Source organism: Larimichthys crocea, chromosome XVI (genome assembly GCF_000972845.2).
Source record: "Larimichthys crocea isolate SSNF chromosome XVI, L_crocea_2.0, whole genome shotgun sequence".
NCBI lineage: Eukaryota > Metazoa > Chordata > Actinopteri > Sciaenidae > Larimichthys > Larimichthys crocea.
The window spans coordinates 7,654,907-7,675,848 of NC_040026.1; the positions used below are offsets into that span (position 1 = coordinate 7,654,907).

General features: G+C 43.6%; 2 protein-coding genes across 4 annotated transcripts in view; both read right to left on the reverse strand.

Annotated features, from left to right (window-relative positions):
* rbfox3a (RNA binding fox-1 homolog 3a) overlaps nt 1-9,619 on the reverse strand; it is a 417,700-nt gene extending 408,081 nt beyond the window's left edge. The window contains exon 1 of one of the 3 annotated variants that reach the window (XR_003463939.1): nt 8,629-9,617. The gene's annotated coding sequence lies outside the window, so the exon portion shown is untranslated. Of the gene's footprint in view, nt 1-8,628 lie in introns of all 3 variants that reach the window. The other 2 variants (XR_003463940.1, XM_027289251.1) reach the window with 2 other exon arrangements.
* A 6,370-nt stretch (nt 9,620-15,989) lies between these two features.
* Nucleotides 15,990-20,530, reverse strand: LOC113744007 (actin-related protein 3-A-like). The gene is made up of 8 exons (XM_027289437.1): nt 20,313-20,530; nt 19,080-19,135; nt 18,485-18,609; nt 18,294-18,404; nt 17,649-17,744; nt 17,448-17,555; nt 17,158-17,365; nt 15,990-16,240 (listed from the first exon to the last, which is right to left on the reverse strand). Exons 1-8 carry the CDS (start codon nt 20,501-20,503, stop codon nt 15,990-15,992), a joined length of 1,146 nt encoding a protein of 381 aa, XP_027145238.1. The 5' UTR covers nt 20,504-20,530.
* Nucleotides 20,531-20,942: the final 412 nt, after the last annotated feature.

Below are 20,942 nucleotides of genomic sequence, written 5' to 3' on the forward strand. Positions count from 1 at the left end.
TTCATTGATGTCAGGCACACACAGTTATCTTTGCTCTCTAACAGGTAAATTCAGGTATGAAGCTAATGTTTAGCAATGGATAAAAAACTGTATTAATTTAATTTGGTAGCATTAGCTGCTTTCATGCAAGTCAGTTCTAAAAGAAGCATGTATGGGCCGAGGAGTAGGAGCCAGTCAGAACTTCAATTGCAGACCAAACCACAGCACTGTGGTTCAGAAAGCTGAGCCAGAAAGTGAGAGTGAACTGATTTCAACTGCTAAATGTTTTATCAGGTTATCTACAAAGTGCAATCTTGAGTATCACCCAGAAGAAAAGCTGTGTAACAACCCTGCCCTCTGGTTGAGAGTCTCAATTCTCAAGTCGAGTTATGTCACAGAGTACAGACACACCCTGGAGTACATGTCTACTATTCTAACATCACTACATTGAAGTGAGTTAAACCACTAGCAGTCAGCAGATAGAAGATGTTAAGGGGTTGTTAAGCACGGTGGGATAAATTAAAATAAATGAAATAAATGTTAACAAAACTCAGCTGAAGTAAAAGTCGTCAGCTCTGTGTCTTTTCGTCAAGTCTAAAGATCCCAGATCTCTGGATGAACCACCTCAAAGTGAAAGTCAATTCTTTCTTCTTTAGGGATTTTGGACTGATTTTTCGAAGCACGTTTCTTTCTCCTCCTGCTCTGCTCTGCTCCTACTCAATAAACTTGCTATTTAGTTTGAGCAGGAGCTGGTTTTCAAAGTTAGTAGACTTCATTCTAGCTTGGTTTGCAGTGAACAGCAGTCCAGCACAGCTGAAGAGGCACTCGCAAGCAGCAGAAGCGGGCAGGCCAGTGTTGAGTTTGAGAGAGAGCTTTTTGATGAGAGGAAAAGAGTACAGTAGGAACCCAGCTAGCTCACTTGTGCCTTTTGACTTTTTGGACTTGGAAGAAATGGCCCTCATCTGATGATGTGCTCAGTGTGATGCTACACATAGGCCAAACCTGTGTTAAGTGCAAATACACACAAAACACATATTTCATTTATGTGGCAACTTAATTCATCATAATTTTGCCATTACAAAAACCAAAACATTTTCTACACTCATATAGACAGGCTCAATATTTTGTTGCATGTATGATATTGAACTAAGCCTTCTTATATATTCTTATATAGCGTCAAATCACAACAACAGTCATCTCAAGGCACTTTACACATAGAGTAGGTCTAGACCATACTCTTTAATTTAATACTAGAACAACACTACAAGATTTTTTATTAGCCAAAACTTTTTGGTGCATTTTTCAATGTGTTATAACAGACTCATAAGCAATTTTCAACACATACCATAGCAATATTAGCATAATTTTGTGTGAAATTAAGGAATGAGTCAAATTTGATTGTTTAAAATTAGGCTTACTAGCTTACTACCAACTATAGCTGGCTGCTAACACTGATGTTAGCATACCATGATTGAGTAAAGTTATTTATTGCATGGATCCATGATTAATTGCATGTAATGTTATTTAGTTTAACGTGTGAGGTTATCTTACCTGTACTTGCTTGCACAGGTTGGAAGCAGAGTTTTTGTAGGTGGATAGCTGCCTCTCTTTCAGCATACAACGTCTACATTGCATGATGAAATTGTTGTCATTCGCGGACTTGAACTCAAAGTGAGCTCCTCTGTGGCACCAACGTTTCAACGTTTCTGACCTTCTGGCGCTGCAGCTGTCCTGAGCCAATCACATGGACAGTTACTGGCAGGCAGACACAGTGCAAGTTCATCTATTTTTATTTTATTTTATTTTTACTTTCTAAATGTAGTTAAGTAAATTACTTTCAGCAATATATATTTAAGTAAAATGAAATTAATCAAAAAAGTACACAAAAAAACTACTCAATTACAGTAACGAGAGTAAATGTAACTTTTGACCTTTGGTGTTAGGTGACTCTTTTAGCTTGGTGAGTAAATGTTTTAACTAAAATTCACATTGGTTATTTTAGTTGAAGGTTTGACCTCTGTAAAGACCCAGATATTCGTCGAAAAGGAGTGAGAAGAAGAATAACTTCCACCCCTTCTCTTTAAATAATGAATGACAATACCAAGCTTCCTTGCAACTTGTTTAGATATACCTGATACTTATAGATGAAGAAAATACATTCCTGACTTTGTATTACTGTCACAATCCACTCCGGTCCCCTGCTTGCTTTTCCCTCTTACCTGCACCCAGTAACTTTCCACTCACCTGTCAGCCCCACCTCCTCATCAGTCACCATGGTTTCTCCCGCCTCCCACACCTGCTCCTCATCAGTAATCAACCCTGTATTTAAGCACCAACCTCCAGACACTCTTTGCCAGATTGTTCTTCGCGTCATGCAAGTCTTTCCAGCACTTTTGTCCGGACTGATCTCCCGTTGCCGACCCTGCCTGCCTTTGACCTGCTCGTCTGTCTCTGCCCCGGTAATCACCTCAGCTTTTCGTCCCCGACCACGAGTTCTGCCTCAGTGTTTCTGGTGTCTGTCTGCCTGTTTCCCTGGCTGTTTGGAGGTTTCCCCGGGCAGTCTGTCCCCCTGCTCCAGTTCGTTGCCACAGACTCTCCGATTGAACTCAGGACTTATTCCCTCTCTCACCTGCCATATCGCCTGCTGTGAGTTTCTCAATAAGGAACATTACTAAGTATCACTTGCTGTTGTGCTGCATTTGGGTCCTACACAAGCCCGTTTCAATTACAAAAAAAAACAAAACGAAGGAGACAATAACCTCATAACAAGTTGTGCTACCCAACACATTGCTTTAACACCATGGCAGTGGCGTCACTAGGCCTATTTTAGGGGGGCTTCAGCCCCCATAAAATATTCTCAAGCCCCCCTAAATAATTTGGTGGTTTATTTTTTTTATTTATTAAATTTTTTTTCACAAATAAATGCCTATTTATGCAATACAAAGTGGCCAGAATATGAGTTTAAACCAATAATCATATAAACTGTCATTATTCACATAAATATGATCATAAATCTCATTTCATCGGGTACGGTAGAGAGAGCCCCTTCAGTGCGTCATTATACAATCCATTCCACTTTTTCATATAGAGAACGCCCACATCACTGAAATTCCAGTCCATGTTTTCCATGCGACCCTGCTCACTGCCGCTTGCGTGTTTACCTCTGAAGTACACAGAGCCGAACCTCACAGCGGCAAGAGCAGAGCGCAAACGCATGGGTGAAGGATGGACATTAGAGCCTTTTTCAAGAAAGTAAGCATTCATCACTGCTGGTAGTAACACTTAGCTAACAGCAGAAAAGTTCCATGTAATTAATAAACCAAAATGTTCCGTGTTTGAATCCCAGCTGGCCAGCTCTGAAAGTTCCTAGCTGCTGCTAGCTAGTTGAGATGACTTCTGTTAACCATTCCCGCTATTCGTTTCCTGACCGTGGTCGGGAAACACAGGGGAGATCCGTCTTCTCCAGGGCCGAAGTAGTTTCTCCGGGGCGAACTCCCAAGATTCGACTCCACACTAGTGATGCGCGGGCCGGCCCGAAACCGCGGGCTTTTATTTGTATTTTAGCACAATTTAACTGGTGTTGTTTAGCTGGTAAAGCAGCTGAAGGTGTATGGAGGCGTCATCGTCTTAGATTAATCAATTGATTGACAAAGCTTTAATTGGTGCTCTGAAAAAAATTTCGGCGCGCGCGCATAGCGCGCAATAACTTTTCTCCTCTATGGGCTAAGCCACCCCAGTTTATTAAACCTAGTGACGTCCCTGCACCATGGTAAACCTCAGCACAGTATTGAAAGTATGGTGAGACCAGGGAACAGCAAAGAGTGTAAAGTGATTTCTGATCCAAAACCTTTTCTGCTTTGTTTATTATTGCTTCTTGAGACTTTGGTCTGTACATGTTTGATATGTGGTTTCCAATTGATTATGTCATCTATGATTACCCCCCCCCCCCCCCCCAAAAAAAAAAAAAAACATCCAAATACCAAATATCTATAGGTTATTGATAACCTATTTCTGTCAAACCATATTTTGGTTCGTTTGTTGTTTGTTCATTTCTGTAGTGATGTCCTTTTGTAAGTTTTCCCCAGAACAGAAAATATTTGTCATCAGCAAACAACACAAAATGCAACACTTTGGTGATTTTGCATATATCATTAATATACAAAATGAAAAACCTGGGGCCCAGCACCGACCCCTGTGAGACACCACAAGCAATGTCCAAACAAAAAGAGACACAATCACCCAATTTCACAAACTGCTGTCTCCCACTTCAATAACTTTTCACCCAATCCAGCACTATTCCCCTAATGCCATATCTTTCCAGTTTTTTGATTAATATTTCATGGTTAATTGTGTCAAAAGCCTTTTTTTAATCAATAAATATAAATAATCCATGGTCTATAGCATTTGTGATTTCTTCTATTGCCTCTATTATTGCCAATGATGTTGCTCGTTTTGACCTAAACCCATACTGATTCTCAGCAGAATCAAAGTCAAAACTGGAGCAAAGAGACACAGGGATGTGTGGCGCTGACAGGAGGAGGGGCTGAGCGCGCAGAATGGAAAATGATGGAAGGAGAGAATTAAAAAAAATAGAAAGAGGGAAGAAAGAGTGTGAGCTTGGAGGAAGATGATGCTGATGAGAGGCTCGACAGCCAGTGTAATAAAGCATGCTAAGTGCAAGCCACCAGATTTACAGGGCCTTTACACCACAGCCGAATGTGCCATCATTTTCCCTCCCAAAACGTTAACGTCGCACAGGACTGCCATAAATACATCACTGCGCTAATTTAAGGGTCTGCAATGGAGAAACCCCTCCATTGTTCTCTCCCGGGGCTCAAAAATGCCTTGGAATAATGGGATTTTTTATGAACATGTTGGAAGAGGATGTTCATGATGGTGTTCTTCTGCAGCCCCGCTCTCACAATGGCAGTCAGATGTAAAACATACAACAAACAAATGAGTGTGAGAAAATGGGCTTTTCCTCTGATCTGTCATTTCAGTGGCTCTGCATAACAAGCAGTGATTGTCAGCCTTTGTCTAATAATGGCTTGGAAATGCATCTTATTATGCATAACTATGCACACTTGTGCAGAAATATGTTTGTTTTTTTGCTCTCTATGGTTATTGGTGTCTGGTGCTGACATTCCCATTTTTCTTCATCTGCAGTACTGCACCAACACACAGCAACGCTTGGCAAAAAGGCAGAAAAGAAAAAAAAATAATTGGATCTATATTAAGAAAGCAGTGTCCACAACTCACCCAAAAGGTGTTTCAGGTAAACTAAACTTTTATTGTTGAAATCATCAGAAGAGACCGAGCAAGTTATGGATGACTTGTCTTATTTGTGTATTTATACTCAGCTTTGTGTAAAAAATGGCCATCATTAAAAAGTACAAACCTCGAACACAGAGTGAGTCAACGATGCTGGCAAGCGAATGGTGTGAGAAATGAAACAGACAGGTTTTTAAAATTTCTGCCTGCATGCCAGCGGAGGCCTTTCACACAGGTAATACATGGCAACAATTACACAGCATCACATAATGAGAGGTGTAAGGGAAGACAATGGCTAATAAGCGAGAAAGGACCATTCTGCACTTCCCAGGGAGCTAATGAAAGCTTTAATTAAGTGTCAAACAGTAGAGAGGCTGTGGAAGCAGAGGAGAGTGCTGCTGAGGCCACATACTGGGTGTTTCTTCAAATTCATCTAGAGGCCGGGGCCTAAACTGACAGCTAGACTGCTGAGCTGAGGCAAGAAAACCCTCTCTCGCTCTCACACACACACACACACACACACACACACACACACACACACACACACACACACACACACACACACACACACACACACACACACACTAAAGGAATTAAAACTTTACCATGTTTTGTAGCCTTTGTTACTTTTGCAGGCCTGACTCAGGATCAGGTCACTTACTGTCGTCAGCTTTTCTCTCTATTCTCAGCACTGCTACACGAGCTGTACTTATGTGGAGGAGACGTAGAGATGGAGAGAAATGCAGTGAGCATTTTGCACACAAACCGAAGAGGAAAGAAATACTGTCCAATCAAAGATATCTTAGTGTAAGTGCTAACATTTCATTGTACAGGAGATATGTTATGCACACTCTATGTGTCTTTCTTTATATTGGATTTATACAGAGGTGTAAGAAATGTTCAATCTAGAAGTTCGACATTTGTAACAGTCAATATCTCCTATACTTACAGCTTAAGTCCACCATCCTCCCCGAAAGCAACAATACATTTAACACGCAAGATCAAACAAGATTTCCAGCTCTGTTAACTTACTCTCAAGGATATATACCGTAAATTTCCGACTCTTCAGCGCACCTGAATATAAGCCGCACCAGCTAATTTTGAAAAATTTATTTGAAAAATACATTTTGTACATATATAGGCTGCACTTGAATACAAGCCGCAGGTTTTCATGTTGTAAAATGAAGATTTTTTTTAAGTTTTAATTTAAGACACGCTTTTTTTCAAACTGTGCCTGAAAATTGGCAGTACCGCACCAACACACCATCAACACAGGATGCCAAGATTACGTGCAGTAGCTCTGTTTCCTTCATTTTTTCGCATTTCTTCATGTGTTTTTCACGATGAGGCTATGTGCATGATGATCAAAATCAAAACTAGTGTCTTCTTCGGCGCATAATCTTTGCCCACATGTCTATCTTACTTTAGCATTTACTGCTAGAGAATGCCCCCCGGTGGCCCTAGGCCAGTAATAATCTATAAATTAGCCGCACCGTTGTATAGGCTGCAGGGTTCAAAGCGTGTGAAAAAAGTTGCGTCAAATTACGGTACATTTCTGAACACTACTGACACTTTAATTTTTCTCCCGACCTCAAAGTGGGAACAGGATCTTTCCATCACTCCAAATGCAGAATTCTGGTCTCAAATATGCAAACATAACTTTACTCACTGCAAAAACCCAAATTTACAACTCATTCAATTCAAGGTTAAGCACAGAACACACTGCACAGGTGAAAGATTACATAAAATGGGTTTCACAGAATACCCCGTTTCAACAAAACTTGGTCCACATATATAAAAACCCACTTCTACAAATGCCTGATGTCAATTCCACAGAACCTTGCAACACACGTCTTTTTCACTTTTTCTTTCTTTGTTTTTTTCTCTTATTTATTCTATTATTATTATTGTTATATTTCTTATTCATTTTCATTTTTTTTCTTTGCTGCTGTTAATATCATCATTATCACTGAAATATCCAAAAATAGAAATGTTCAATCTATAATTAGAAGTCAGTTCCATCACTAAAACTAATGCTATCTAATCCAGCTGCCCTGAAATGAATCCTCCCTTCATCATTTAAATGTTCAGGAATTTTCCAAATGAACTGCGTGCTCATTTTTTTCCCTTTTTTCTAATCAGAAATAATAATCTATGCTGTACTAACTTTGAGTGGTGGTAATTTAACTGAACATGTCCTTCTATGTCCTGCCATAAGCAGGACATAAAATGGGCTTTGATGGAATTAAGACATTTTAACTTAGGTATGAGTGAAGCCATGTAGGGCTTGTGGACAGGGTGTGGACACTGTAATCTGTAAACTACATTGTAAACTGCAAAGTCTATACACAGATCTGAGAACAGCTGTGATATCATCAATTTTCTGTGCTTTTTTTAAGCAGACCACTGAGAAAAGATCGTTGCTTCAGCTTCTACATGGAGATGAAAGCATTTTATTCTGCATTTTACACCATTCAGAGGATGATGCAGTGGGTTTATCCTGAGAGAATTAATAAAATGAGTATAGTGCCCACTCCATAAAGGACACGATGACCTTGTCAGTTTGTTGCATATATATTCTACTCTGCCCCTGCATCCCGTTTTATCTAAATACATCACATTGCATACAATGCTCTTTGCCACCAAGACTCCCTTCCCCCTCACAGCTCTGTTAGATCAATGTCTCCATCTCCGCTACACCGGCACATTAGAGGAACAGTTCAGGTCATTTTCACGGCTTCATCTTGACACTCTTTTATGGCACGAAACACAGAACTTACACAAAAACTCAATTGCCTTACAAAATGCCGCAAGATCAGACAAGATGGTGCATGCTTTGTTTTTTGTTTTTTTCTGGCTATGCCGCTGTAATTCTGACCAGCATAACATGTCAGGCTTTTGTAGGAATACGGACGTTCTACTGTTATGTGCCTTCAATATTCCTGAACTGTATCTTTTAGGCCTGTGCATCCAGTTTTTGTCTAGAAAAATCAATAGATGTTCTGCTTCTTTTTTTCCTGCTCTGTTGTGTTGAGCGCACTCTTCTGTCTGTTGCCGTTCACTGTAACTACTTTGCTATGTGTGAGTTTTTTTAGACCGGTCAGTCAGCAGGTGTCTAAAACAGCAAGTGTGGATGTGGAGAGCAGCAAAATGATGCCTATCTAAAACCAACTAGTTCCATCATCCTCCCATCTTCTGTCTCCATCTCTCTGTCATCCTTCACCTCTCTCTGTGCTCCTTAACTCACACCTGTTTTTTTATCATCCCTCTTTTTCTCCTCTTTCTTACTTATCCCCTTCCCCCTTCCCCTCAGCAGGAGGAGACAGCAGTAATGACTATAATTAATAATGGAAATAAATGCAGTGTTTTAAAACTCACCAGGATTTCACTCTTACTGAGTCTTATTTCTCCTGTACAGCTGTGCTTCTGTGCATGGGCTGATTGTAGAGTGCACACTGACGTCCATGGACACACACACACACACACACACACACACACACACACACACACACACACACACACACAAACACACACACAAACCTAAGTTAGCTGCCTGAAATACATTCAATTTTATTTCTCATTGTTGTTGTTTTTTTTGCTTGTTTGTTTACTTTACCCCGTTTTCCTGTTTTCTGTGATATAGTTTCATAAATTCATGGAGAGAATCATGGATATTTCGTCATGTTTACAATATCTAAGTCATACTATTTGTTCTTCGTGCTTTGTAGTAGTGGATTATATTTGAAACTGTTCTAAACTGAATTTAGAGAACAAATGAAGCCACTGTGCAGGGCTCACATGTGCTGGGTTCTTTAAAAATATTACATTAAATTAAATTAAATTAAATATTGGCTAACAGTAAAATAAACGAGTTATAAAACATTATGATGGAAAGGAAGGATTATTACTCATTTTCACCTGTGAGTGAACCAGTCACATTGAGTCTGTATCTCATTTATACAACCAGCCTGTTCGGCCTGTATGAACAAACATACATCCATGAAGAGTGTGTCTATACAATAAAAAAGTGGTCGTGTGTGTGTGTGTGTGTGTGTGTGTGTGTGTGTGTGTGTGTGTGTGTGTGTGTGGTGACTGTGCTGCAGGTTTACACTGCCATCTATTGGGAGCTCAGACACACTGCCGCTGCATTGTGGGCTGAATAAAGGTGTGTTTCATAAGAGGACTCAAAGATTCAGCCTTGTGCTGCTTGTGGGAAGTTCAGACCACTTTGATTTTCTCTGCTGGCTCATGACCTCTAAATCAAAAGTGCAGGGCTGCAGAAACAGAGATGGTGACAGAAGAACAGATTACATCCTTGTGTAACAAAAACACCAGTCAGAGAAGAACATTTAGATTCATTAAATATAACACTGGCTGATGCAAGTGATCATATAACTCACAATAAAATAAAATAAAAGATATTGAACAGAATGTATATTAACTAAATGTAATGTATCTGTTGTGCTTTTTTAAGATGGCATAACAGGAAAGAGTTCAGCTGTATGTGTAGTGAGGCAGTCTGACCACTAGATGGTAGAATCAGAACAGAAATAGCAGAGGTACTTCCACTGCGTACTGTCTATGGGCAAACTGAACTACGCGAGTCCAGCTTCAGGTATATTATTACACATATTATTTGCAGACAGTGAAGGACGTGAGAAAGCTGCCATGCTAAGCAGTGCGGATCAGAGCCGAGCCTCCCATCCTCAGAGGAAAACAAACTTCAACAATTAACAGTCAACTGAATTTGTGATGAGCAAGCAGTATGTGCAGCTGGAGGACAGGGAGGGGGAGGAGAGAGAGGTGATCCTCCACATCCTCTCATTGGCTCTGGCCTCAGGCTAAAGCTGTAGCTTTACCGTCCCCAAACATCTGCATTCACCCTCATCACCTTTACAGATAAATAATAACCACCCATCTTCAGTGGAGCCCTGCCTTAACTCCACACTACATCCAACTTTTCTAAACTCTTCTCTATAACTTACCACAGTAGTAGTTTGTGGAGCATGATCAAATTTGGTCAGCAGAAGTTGAGGATGATGAAGAGTGTATTAAACTCCTGAAGCAGCAGGATTGACTCACTCATATATTGTTAAGTTGTGTTCTCTTATCTCCAAACCAGATAGACATGCTACACTCAGGAATCAGAAAAAAAGTTGAGCTGACACTGTGATCTTTTATGATGCTTCATTTCATCACATCTTTGTGAATGAACCACAGCGTGAAAACCTGCTTTAGAAAGGTGTCGTCTTTTTGTAGATTTCTACAACTCGTCAGAGATGACTGATTTTTACTTTGTAGAATGTCCACCTTAATTTGCAATTTAGTAATAATTACATTTAGGGAAACCTTCTCAAACATTTAGATTTCTTTTTTTTTTAAATAAATATGTCCAATAAATCTTAAAAAGATTATAAACATCAGTATGCACCTCAAAAATGTGTGGGGCTTTAGTGTAAATAGTCAGTGTGAGCAGTGGACTCACAGAGGCAGTCAGTACAGAGGTTTGGAGTTCAACTTTTGATTTGTGAGTTTGCTGGTTGATCAATTGCAAACCACCCTGACACTGCACACCTGTGAGCAGGTGAAGAGGCTGCTGTATCAGATGTATAGTGTATATAGAGTGTAACCCTGCTTTGCTGCAGCACGGATGTTCCATGAGAGACATGTGGCATAAAAATATTCCTTTAATTAACTGCGTTAACGTACTGTGTGGTCAGCAACTAAGGCCCACATAGTCACTAAATCACCAAACCAAAGACTCCATCATGTTTTACAATGAGTTTCCCTGTGCTATTCTCTGCTGTGAGCAGTACATATACAATGCTAATTGACATTTCGAATGGTCTGTACCACATGCACATGCTGCTTTCCTATGATGGACTGGAAACCTGTGTAGGAAGTTCACCTGCCCTCTGCATGGACTAGTTATCATGGGCCTAAAAACAAACATTCCAAACACGTTTAGAATATTACAAAATACTGAAACCCATGGGAGCTTTGTTTGATCACAAGACACGATGTTTCCCACATGTCACTCAATGGTTTTTCTCATTAAACAAGTATTAGGATGCCTATGTCATTTTGTGCTGTTTTTACTTGTTCTGTCAGGGTCAGGGCTCATTAACTAATTTTATTCGGTATTGTATTATTGTATTACTGTATTGAACAATGCCCAGAGGTACTGTAAGTATCTAGCCTCACTGATGGACAAGACTAGTCTGAACCAGTGAATGGGCATGAAGATCACAGCACGTACCCTGTGTGTGTGTGTGTGTGTGTGTGTGTGTGTGTGTGTGTGTGTGTGTGTGAGTGTGTGTGTGTGTGTGTGTGTCCATGGACGTCAGTGATAAGACTGTGCCGATGCATCAATCAGGGCATTGGGTATAAAAACATTTCCAGTGCTTTGAGTGTTGCAAGCAGACAAGCAGAGCTCTGATTAAGGAGGTGATGAAGAACCCAATGGTCACTGTAAGGCAGCTTTAGCAGTCCTATGCAGGGATGGGAGAACCTGCCGAGAGGTAGACCATCTCAGCAGAACTCCATCAATCAGGTCTTCACGGAGGGTGGCTAGATGAAACACTTGAGTAAAAGGCATATGACAGAGTTTAGACTATGAGAAAAGAAATTATCTGGTCTAATGTGACAAAAAATGTAACTCTTTTGGCAGAATTCCAAGCACTACGTCATCACCTGGCCAATACCAACCCCTACACTGAGGCAACATCATGCTATGTGGGTGCTTCCAGCAGCAGGGACAAGAAGATTTGTCAGGATTCAGTGATGGATGAATGTAGCCAAATACATAGAGGTAAGGAAAACCTGTCCAGACGCAACCTCAGACTGAAGCGACGGTTCAAATCAAATCAAATCAATTTTATTTGTATAGCCCAAAGTCACAAAGTACATTTGCCTCAGAGGGCTTTACAATCTGTACAGGGAGTGACACCCTCTGTCCTTAGACCCTCGGTTCAAGTGAGGAAAAACTTGCCCACAAAAACCCTTTTAACAGGGAAAAAATGTGGAAGAAACCTCAGGAAGAGCCACAGAGGAGGGATCCCTCTCCCAGGACGGACAGACGTGCAATGGATGTCACGTGTACAGGACAAATCAACACAAACATACAATTGTATGTTGTATGTATGTACAATGACTGATGTTCAATGTTCACAATGTTCACCTTTCAGCATGACAATGGTTTCAGGGCAAGTCTTTGACTGGCCTTGAGTGGCCCAGCCTAAGCTCAGACTTAACCCCCGCAGAACATCTGTGGACCTAAAGGCACTTCAGAGACACTGAAAGGATCTGCCAGAAAGTATGAGATTAACTTTCCAAATCCAGGTGTGTAAAGCTTACCCAAGACTCAAGGTTGTAATTACTGCCAAAGGGGCTTCTACAAAGTTAAGGGTCTGAATACTTATGCAAATGAGAGATTTCAGTTTTTGATGCTTCATATATTTGCAGAAAATCCAAAATGCATTGTTTCACATTTTCATCATAGTGGGTAAAACACCTTACATAACATTTTATCCATTTTAAATGAAATCTATAACACAAAGTGGAGGGCTCTGTCTATTCTCTGAAGCTGTGCTGTGTGAGTGTGTTTAGAAAAGGGACCTCTCCTGGCCAAGAAGTAAGCATTGTATTGTCATTTTTAGTGCAACCACACACACACACACACACACACACACAGCTGTTTCTATTTGATTTGTATTTTAAGAAATATTAGATTTTTTTCTCAGCCAGGCTTGATCCCTCCCCTGGGCCACGAGATAGCGCAGGGAAAGACGCTATGGCCAGGCAAATAAGAGCTGAATTGCTAAAACACCTCTACCGCTGGCTTTATTCATGATGAGAGAAAGAGACAGACAGAGAGAGACTCTGTGTGGGGAGGGGGTCTTCAGGATTTCCGAAGGTCGCCACATGAAACGAAGAAAGTAATTTAAATCCCTGAAGGTTTCTCTCAGTGAATATCAATAGAAAGCATTATGTTATTTTTGTTCAGCACTTTCATAAAATGAGGAGGAATGAAGACAGAGACAGAGATGGTGAGTATAAGGGCCAAATAAAAAAAGAAACGCAAAACGCAAAGAAAAAGGTCAATCAGTAAGTAGTCCCCACCCACTGCAGTCCTATCCATGTGATCCTTATTTGGATAGTGGCTGCAGCGAAAGGCTCAGTTTTAATGGCTGTTGATATTGTCACCCATGTGTCAGCTTAGCAGGTAGTGTGCAACATGGGACCAGCACATGCCAGAAGCATGTCACAGTTAATATTAACAGCAGATAACAGCTTCTCAGGAAGTCATGTTGTCTGAATAGAGTGGCAACACATGGATTTGTTTTTTACAGGTACTTATTGCAACATAAAAAATAAAAATAAAAAAATCATTAAATAAAGTTTGTTTTTTTGTTTTTTTTACTCCAAGAAGCTGTTAGACACAGAGTAACCAGGAAAAACTCATGGAATTTGAAGTGACACAAATTCAAATGCAATGTCTGCCGATGGTGGTCAGGACTTTGTTGTCCAGTCATAACAGTCATAAATTGCTCTGACAAAAAAAAATCCAATTTGAACCCTGTCTAATCTAGCCAAAACTTTCCACTATGTTAACTTTGTGTACCGGCGGCACTACACAGCTTGTTGAGAAAAACCTTACAGACTAAATTCTGGGTCATGGCTGGAAAAAGGAGCAGCAACTTTAGTTATATATGGCAGCTCTCATCCCCCAAATCTAATCTAACCAAAAATATTCAGACACGTATTGACTCTATGGACATATAGTACAAAACAAATTTGAGCACTACTCAAGTCAGCAAGTCAATGGCCACAGATTTGTCAGAGCAGAATCAGATCAGTGTACGTGGAAGGGCAGAATACACATGGTGTGAGCTGCTCTGTAGTCAGATATACAGAAAATAAAAGAGGCCATATTAGTTTTCTGTTCTTCTTCTATGTCTTTCATTTTTAATGAATTATCAGCGGAAACGATTAGAACATGATATGAAAAACTAACGGGCACTTCTGAGCAGAACTGCCCTAGAACTCTGATGACCCTGATGTGGGGTAGTTAGGTTTACTGTGATCTGATCCAGCTTTGTGTGGATTAAAACTACTGTGGCCAACAAAATGTATGATGGGCTGTGGCTCCATTTACACAGACTGTACCTGACTGCCTACAGATCAGTTAGGTTATACGAATTTGGTTGGTTGGACATCAGTCTGCAGACCTTGACTTTGAAAAATGATGCCCTGACGAGGGAGTGTCCTGTTGCAGCTTGCTTGTAATCTCAAGAGCTCAGAATAACCTCAATTAATCAGTGTGTGCAACGACTGCTAAATTAATTTTTCACCAAAAAACAGTATCTCACAACATGAGTAAAGAAGTTCCTCTTATAGTCTTTACAATTAATCAGTGAATGAACGAGTATGTGTGTGCATGCATGTGTATTTGAGCCTCTGTGTCCTGCTGCTGCAGCTTTGATTAAACTGAAAGTCGTTCTGGGATAAATGAAGTGAGGAGTTAGTGTGTACAAAGCTGACATGTATTAATGATCGTGGAAAGGATGGACGGACACCGGTAATAACCCATTGAACAATGCCTAACAGTGGGTGGAGGAAAGGAACAATGGAGGAGAGGAGAGGAGAGGAGCGGAGAGGAGACGAGAGGAGAGGTTTGGTTTTCAAAGTCCCTTTATTAAACAATCTCAAGGAGAACCAGGTCAGTTCACATCGTCAGTTCAGGTCAAAAAACAAACAAACAAACAAACAAAACTCAAAAATTGACAACCAGCTCCCCATGTTCCCCCACAGAGCACAACACACCCCCAACAGCCCATATACGAATGAAAGCCTGTATTTTGTCCATCATATGATAGTATGAATACTCCACCCTCAGTCGGGCCTTCAGCAGCCCCTCCAGAACCGGCACCAGCTGCACACTACCATCACCCTGAGTCTGGTTCCTGCGCGTCAGCCAAATAGCCAGCTTTGCAGTAGCAGATACAAAGTTCATCAGTGTGTGCACAGCTTTTCTTTTAACACAGTATTTAGGTCCAAAAATAAACAAATCAAAAGAGAAACTTTCCCCTAGACCCTTAAACCACTTTTTTAAAAGGTCAAAAAGAACCACCAACCGAGGGCAGCAAACAAATAAATGTTCCAGGGTCTCAGTCTGAGAGCAAAACACACACCCCTCCCCCAGCTCCGGATCCATGTGCGCCCTGTATCTGTTCGTAGCTATTGCCCCATGTACAATCCTCCACTGGAGGTCTGCTGCCCGTTTTTCAACAGGCAGCTTGTACAGGGACCGCCAGCTGCCTTTCGGGGAAATATCTGGACCAAAAAACCCAGCCCACCTCGACTCATTTGTCCCAGCCAAGGAGCGCAGGTTCAGGACCTTCACACAGTTTTGGTAGACCTCCTTCTTCCCTGCATCCTGAAATTTGTCCAAGTGAGGAGTTGAGAAGGACAGCAGCTGACCTCCTCCCTCCTGCCACTCACCCACAGCTGGAGTAATAGACAAAGAGGGAAAGCTGTACTCACCCCCTTCACTCCACTGGTCACATAACGCCGGGTTCTTAACAAACGCTCTGTGGGATGGAGGCAGGGCAGCGCAGACTTCCTCCACCACTCTGCTGATCAGTCTTTCAGAGGTGATGTTACTCCGCTCCCTTAGAGTGTCCACAGAGCCTGCCGTCATCCTGATCAGGTGGCCCAGTTTGGTGCAGCCAGCCTCTCTAAGGTTGACTCTCAGGCTGGCAGCAGTGTTTGGCATCCGCCACCGCCGCACCGGGGGCGGCGGCATCCGCCAACGCGACACCGGGGGCGGCGGCATCCGCCACCACGGGCCCAGCGCCGGCCCCATCCACCTGCTGTTTGTGCGGACACGCAAACCGTTTATGTCCCACGTCCCCACACTCAAAGCATCTCGTGTGTCCGGAGCTGGCATACACCATGTACGATTTACCGAACCTCCGGAGCTCATTCTCTAACAGGGGACACCTGTACGAACAAGTCCCTGATAAACACAGCGCTCTCTATCAGCTGATGAACATGCGCTTCATCTTTCAGGAAAACAACCACCGCTTTGTTCATCCGTGAAGCGGAACAGACTTTATCATGTCCTACCTGCTCACCGACAGCCAACAACACCTCCTCCACACTGACGCTGCATCCGGCGGGACTATCCTCACTCCCTGCCGGATGGATGGAGGTGGCGGAGAGGAGAAGAGGAGAGGAGAGGAGAGGATGAGGAGTGGAGAGGATGAGGAATGGAGAGGATGAGGAGTGGAGGAGAGAAGAGGAGAGGAGAGGAGAGGATGAGGAGTGGAGAGGATGAGGAATGGAGAGGATGAGGAGTGGAGGAGAGAAGAGGAGAGGAGAGGACAGGATGAGGAGTGGAGAGGATGAGGAATGGAGAGGATGAGGAGTGGAGGAGAGAAGAGGAGAGGAGAGGAGAGGATGAGGAGTGGAGAGGATGAGGAATGGAGAGGATGAGGAGTGGAGGAGAGAAGAGGAGAGGAGAGGAGAGGATGAGGAGTGGAGAGGATGAGGAATGGAGAGGATGAGGAGTGGAGGAGAGAAGAGGAGAGGAGAGGAGAGGATGAGGAGTGGAGAGGATGAGGAATGGAGAGGATGAGGAGTGGAGGAGAGAAGAGGAGAGGAGAGGAGAGGATGAGGAGTGGAGAGGATGAGGAATGGAGAGGATGAGGAGTGGAGGAGAGAAGAGGAGAGGAGAGGAGAGGATGAGGAGTGGAGAGGATGAGGAATGGAGAGGATGAGGAGTGGAGGAGAGAAGAGGAGAGGAGAGGAGAGGATGAGGAGTGGAGAGGATGAGGAATGGAGAGGATGAGGAGTGGAGGAGAGAAGAGGAGAGGAGAGGACAGGATGAGGAGTGGAGAGGATGAGGAATGGAGAGGATGAGGAGTGGAGGAGAGAAGAGGAGAGGAGGAGCAGAAGAAGGAGGTACCTTGACAGCCTTGGCAGTCTCCAGTGACTGCTCTGGAGGAATCCCCACCTCTCTGTCTCTGAGCAGCTGTTGGATGAAGAAGGTGATGTCCCGCCCCGCGATGGGGATGTGCTTTATACAGCTGCCAATCACGTAGCCCTCAGCCTGTGACAGACAGCCACACCGACCAATCAGCGAGCAGAGAGGCTTTAAACAGCACCACAGTCTGTTTGTGTGTGTGTCTCACCACAGGGATGGCGTGTGTGACGCCGTCTCCGCTGTCGATGACGATGCCGGTCAGAGTTCTCTGTCCGACCTGTCGAGACGTCCAGGACGCCGCCAACGCCAAGACGGCCTGATGGACAGACACATTTATACTGTCTGTCTGTCTGTCTGTCTGTCTCTGTCTGCCTGTCTGTCTGTCTGTCTGTCTGTCTTTCTGTCTCACCTGTACTGCGATGTAGAGTCCAGGTATGTTGAAGGTCTCGAACATGATCTCTGCCAGATACTCTCTGTTCTCTGGAGTGTTGAGAGGAGGCTCTGTCTGTGCACACACACACACACACACACACACACACACACACACACACACACACACATATATATAATACAAGACAGAGAACCTCTGTAACCTCCTCAAGAAACTCTGTAACCTCCTCAAGAAACTCTGTAACCTCCTCAAGAAACTCTGTAACCTCCTCAAGAAACTCTAAACCCCTCATGAACCTCTGTAACCTCCTCAAGAAACTCTGTAACCTCTGTAACCTCCTCATGAACCTCTGTAACCTCCTTGTGAACCTCTGTAACCTCCTTGTGAACCTCTGTAACCTCTGTAACCTCCTCGTGAACCTCTGTAACCTCCTCGTGAACCTCTGTAACCTCCTCAAGAACCTCTGTAACCTCCTTGTGAACCTCTGTAACCTCCTCAAGAACCTCTGTAACCTCTGTAACCTCCTCGTGAACCTCTGTAACCTCCTCCAGAACCTCTGTTACCTCCTTAACCTCTACAAACTCTACCTGTTAAGATGGCAAATACTGCTCCCTGATTGGTTGGTAACTACAGGTAGTAACCATAGCAACAGTGTGGACCCACCATGAGGAAGCTGTGGTCTTCAGGCTCAGCTCGAAGGTATTTGAAGATGATCTGCTCCATAAACTTCTCCATCAGATCCCAGTCCTCCACCATCCCATGACGGATGGGCCACTAAACACACAGTACAAGACCAGCAGCAGTCAGTGTGACCCACCTCCTCCTCCTCCTCCGTCCTCTCCTCCTCCTCCTACCTTGGTTGCATAGTTGGGTTTGTCTACAGCTTCGTCTCCGATGTAGAAGTCCAGGTCATCGACTCCTCGTACGAGCCTCCTCTGAGCCTGTTCTCCCACACTGGCCGACTCCTTGATGGCGATACCTGATCAGATCAGAGTCAGAACAGGTCCACAGAGACTTAGAACCAACAACGGGATCTGAAGTGAGACCCAGCTCAGGTTGGCCTCAAACATCAGTTGCTGAGACTTTAAGCCAACCATGTTTAGAAACATTACGTGAGGCGAGCCAGTCCACCGCGACACTGTCACGCTTTCAACACGTCAAGTTAGAGAAAATATATATGAAACGGTCCAGCTGCTGAACCCGGTTCTGTTGCCTACCCAGTGTCCGGACTCAAAGGAGCCAGCTGAGGTGATTCAGGGTCTGATCAGGATTCTCCTTTCTTTGGAGACACCCGGAGCAGACCCAGAACCTGCTGGAGGGACTATAAAGCCATGGACATGGACAACATGGACTCAGTGCCCTCCGCATGCTCTGAATATCTGATTAATCTCTACTATCTTTGTTTAAAGGTCCAGATGTTCTGAGACGTGTGGTGTGATTGGTGCTTACAGGAGGGCATGATGAACTGAGGCTCCGTATTTCCAGCATAGCCGATCTTTGTGTACCTGCAGAGAGAGGAAACATGACACTGGTCAGCTCTTTAGACAGTCTGCGGGGACGTCACGGAGACTACGTCCAGGTTTTAGACAGTCTGCGGGGACGTCACGGAGACTACGTCCAGGTTTTAGACAGTCTGCGGGGACGTCACGGAGACTACGTCCAGGTTTTAGACAGTCTGCGGGGACGTCACAGAGACTACGTCCAGGTTTTAAACAGTCTCAGTCTGTCTCATGAAGTGAACACAGCGTGCAGCTCTTGTTCTAATTCTTGCAGCTGTCCTACATTCAGACCAGAATAGACTGATCTGTGATCAGCGTGCTCCTGATGCTGTCCATCAAACACAGAACACGTGAGAGACAACTGTGTTTGAGCAGAACACACATGACTCAAACTATGTATTGCAGTTAGAGCTAGCATCAGCGTCTACCTTCCAGTGAACACGGCCAGACCGAACAGAACCTCTGAACCGGCAGTGTCCAGTCTAACAGTGAACACAGCGATAGAACCTCTGAACCGGCAGTGTCCAGTCTAACAGTGAACACGGCGACAGAACCTCTGAACCGGCAGTGTCCAGTCTAACAGTGAACACAGCAGAAGTGGTTTTCTTGCCGGGTTTGGCTCCTGGACTGCTCCTGATCAACGTTTCCATCATAAAGTCTGTGAATCGCCTCGGTACTGTCACGTTATTCCCTGTTGGTCTCAGAGGATGTGTTCCAACCCGGTCCTGGAACCCGGAGCTAACCTCGGCGTGGGTCTGGTGTCGGTCGCTTCGTGGTGATATGCAAATGGTGAGCAATGTTACAGATGGTAACGTTACGTTAACGTTATAGTAACGTTATTCTAAGTCACTTTGGGTCGATGCAGTTCACTGAATGAACAGAGGTGTCACTGTTTACCAAGGTTTTCTGAATGTTAGCAGCGAACCTTTATTAAACCCATTGTACAGTGACTCAAGATGAATTCATGTTCAAACGTTTGAAGAACGTAGAAATAACCAATTATTACTATTATCATTGATTTGTCTGACTGTCCCTTTAATACCAACGCGCGCGCACGTGCACACACACATACACACGCGCACCTTTACATACATGATGATGTTCACAACAACATATCTCGCTCGTATGACGTCACTGTCGTTACAGTGTGTGCAACCATGCGTCCGCGTGTGTGTGTCCTCACCCAGTCCCGCAGTCTATCACGCACGGGGGAAGCTGCAGGGACATGTTGTGGTTCTGCTCGGTCCGGCTCGGTCCGGCCCTCTTCGGTTGTTGTGAGCGGGTCGGTGTAGAACGGAGCGCGCGAGGCGGAGTCAGAGCGTCCGCGGTGGTGGACCGTGTCTCTGTCAGTGGTTCCGGGTCGGAGGGAAACATGGACAAAATAGAAACACATCTGACACGGAGCCGGTAACCGGAGAGGGGTGTGTGTGTGTGTGTGTGTGTGTGTGTGTGTGCGTGTGTGTGTGCGTGTGCGTGCTACGTTCACGTGATGTCAGCTGCACCGTAAATACTTCTACCTGTGACGACATCAACAATAATAACACAGCATGATTCATCAACAACAGTAATCACCATGACAACCATCAGCATAACAATATGTTTATGTTGCGTCATAATGTTTGTTCATTTGTTTGGAGGAAGGTGGAGAAAGGTGGAGCTGTAGATGGAGAAAGGTGGAGCTGTAGATGGAGGAAAATGAAGAAAGGTGGAGCTGTAGATGGAGAAAGGTGGAGCTGTAGATGGAGATGGAGAAAGGTGGAGCTGGAGATGGAGAAAGGTGGAGCTGTAGATGGAGATGGAGAAAGGTGGAACT